At 39.7% G+C, this 2,323-nt stretch overlaps 1 protein-coding gene across 16 annotated transcripts; it reads left to right on the top strand.

Annotated features, from left to right (window-relative positions):
- Positions 1-2,323, top strand: LOC125469340. 16 transcript variants are annotated; one of them, XM_048566569.1, is made up of 7 exons: positions 1-298; positions 444-752; positions 853-983; positions 1,073-1,115; positions 1,558-1,617; positions 1,716-1,799; positions 1,907-2,323. In XM_048566569.1, the coding sequence occupies exons 3-7, from the start codon at positions 895-897 to the stop codon at positions 1,940-1,942; spliced, it is 312 nt and encodes a 103-aa protein (XP_048422526.1). In that variant the 5' UTR covers positions 1-298; positions 444-752; positions 853-894; the 3' UTR covers positions 1,943-2,323. The 16 variants fall into 16 exon arrangements, 13 of the variants coding, with proteins under 13 accessions (XP_048422526.1, XP_048422524.1, XP_048422525.1 ...); XM_048566567.1 differs by having other exon boundaries at positions 5-298; positions 1,716-2,323; XM_048566568.1 differs by having other exon boundaries at positions 6-298; positions 1,561-1,617; positions 1,716-2,323.

The raw sequence follows: 2,323 nt of genomic DNA, 5'->3' as shown, positions 1-2,323 counted from the left end.
CAACACTTGTATCCGTCCCTTCCTTTTAATTTTAGCTAGGCCCATACCGAAAGAAGAACAAGAAAAAGAAAAAAAAAAACGATAAAGTTTAAAATGGCCAAGGTTATTCCTGCCCACGTAAGTCTTTCCTTAAAGACGTTGTGCTGCTGAACCACAAGAGTTGTACCAAACTTCTAAAAGCCCCTATTATTCACGTTCTCCTCCCCCGCTTCAACGTCTTACTCCTCCTCCTCTTCTTCTGGTTAAGCCGAAGCCACAGACCGTGTAACGTTTTTTACTTTGAAGTTCGAAGCCAAAGGTAAACAATCCACTCTCCTTTCAAAACCTTGATTATCACTTTGCTTTTCATTTAATTTGTTACTTTTTTTTTTTAATTTTTCCACATAAATTTGTGATGTGACTTGTTTGGAAATCGGAAACTGGATGCAATTGGGATTTTCTAGGTTCTGAGTAAGATTCAGGAACACAGAAGTAATGGGGAGTGAGAAAGAGAGTGAAAATGGTGAGTTACCTGACCTGGAGAAGCAGCGGCTTGGTGGCGGTGGTGGCGGCGGAGATGAGACTAGCTTACTTCCCAATTTGACAACTGTGGATGTCGTTCCGCCCCTAGAACAGGTCGTCGTTTCGGGTGGGGCGTTCTCTGAAGTTCATGAACCGCCGACAGCCACCGCCGCGGTCAATTTTTCGGAGGAGGTTCCTTCTCCGAAAAAGGACCACTTGTCAAGGACTTCAAGCTCTCATGAACAATGCAGGCAAGTATCGAAAAGTCGCTAGATTTTTTATTCGAATTTTATACTATTCTGGGTTGTAAATGAAATTCTTTGTACTGGGTTTGTTGTGCTTGTTCCTCAGAGTATGTCAGCAGGAGAAAGATCAAGTTTTGATTGATCTCGGATGCCAATGTCGAGGCAGGCTTGCGAAATCCCACAGATCATGTACAGACACTTGGTTTCGCACCAGAGGAACAAATGGGAGATATTCCAGTAATTTACTCAATAATTCTGTTCGTGATTTATAAATTAGCTCACTTTCAAAGCCAGATTTCATAGAAAGATCTAATCTGTTTATGCAGAGGGGTAGCAGCAAATGTGCCACCTCCAGAGACTCAGCCAACTGTATGTACTCTGAACCTTTGGATGTAAAGGATAGCCTTATGTTAATTAAGCCATAACTTAATATACGCGTGCGCGGAATTGGCATACCCAATGCAATATTCTACCAGCCAAAAGTCATAATCCATAACTTCAAAGAATAGTAAACTATAGAGACTAAGAACTTTAGATAGCCGATCGGCTTTTATGTTTGATACCGGACTTGTTTTCCATCTTTTTTCTTTTCTAACTTGGTGTGTAGCTTAGTCTGTCCTCGGATTTGAACTTTGAATTTCGTAGTGTTTCCCAGGCCGAATTGTCTCAGGCATAGAATAGGATTGTTGTTTTGTATTGAGAATTATTATATCTGAGCATAGACTAATGGGATTGCCATTACCGTGTGTTGAGATAGTAGCATCTCTCTCCTTAGCCTGTCAAAATTTAACTATCAGTGTATTGGCATTAGCAGGCAAGCTACTGGGTTTGGAGAGTTGACTCATCCTACCGATCACAAAATCGCGACAGGGTAGGAAGACACTAATCAATCTACTAGAATATTAGTAACCTCGATGAATAATAACGTTGTTGATGCTGTGATTTCAAATGCACCGATCTTTGTTGCAGGGTTGTGTTAGCCCACTTTATGTGGCGTTTTCAATCCTTATAGGTGGTCTGATGTTGGACGTGCTAATGTCCGTCACCCTCGGTGTATCTGCGCTGCCTTCTAACATTATTATAAGTACTTTTGTGCCTATTGATATGTAAAAAATCTCATTTATTTGAGAAATTACTATATGCTTGTTGTTATTGTATAGGTATTATCGTGGTTCTTGGACTCGGAACTGCGCTGAGACTTGCCCTGGAATTCTTACACGAGTGGAGTTTGCGGAGAGCTGTGCAGAGGGTCGACGCAAGTCACACAAATGTGCCTCTTAGTTACCATCCTGCTTTGTAGGTAAAAGTTGCAAATAACAAGATAATGTACAAGTAGAAATTTACTTTATTGCGCGGATGGAGGAGTGTATACGTTCACTTTGTCTTGTTTTTATAGGACACCCTTGCTGTTTACCTCAACCAAATGTACCATTTACTATTTTATTACTTGTCTTTTTTTTTTTTTTTTCTTTCTTTATTTTATTTTATTTTATTAAGTTGTTATTTTATTATTTGAGCACGTTGTATAGAATTGCACATTCACATTATCTTAAAATGGAGAAGTGTTAAAAGACTCA

This window comes from the organism of the source record quoted next, unplaced genomic scaffold (assembly GCF_019419815.1).
Source record: "Pyrus x bretschneideri cultivar Hongxiangsu unplaced genomic scaffold, Pyrus_bretschneideri_v1 Contig42, whole genome shotgun sequence".
Lineage (NCBI taxonomy): Eukaryota > Viridiplantae > Streptophyta > Magnoliopsida > Rosales > Rosaceae > Pyrus > Pyrus x bretschneideri.
This window is presented reverse-complemented; position numbering and strand designations above follow the sequence as displayed.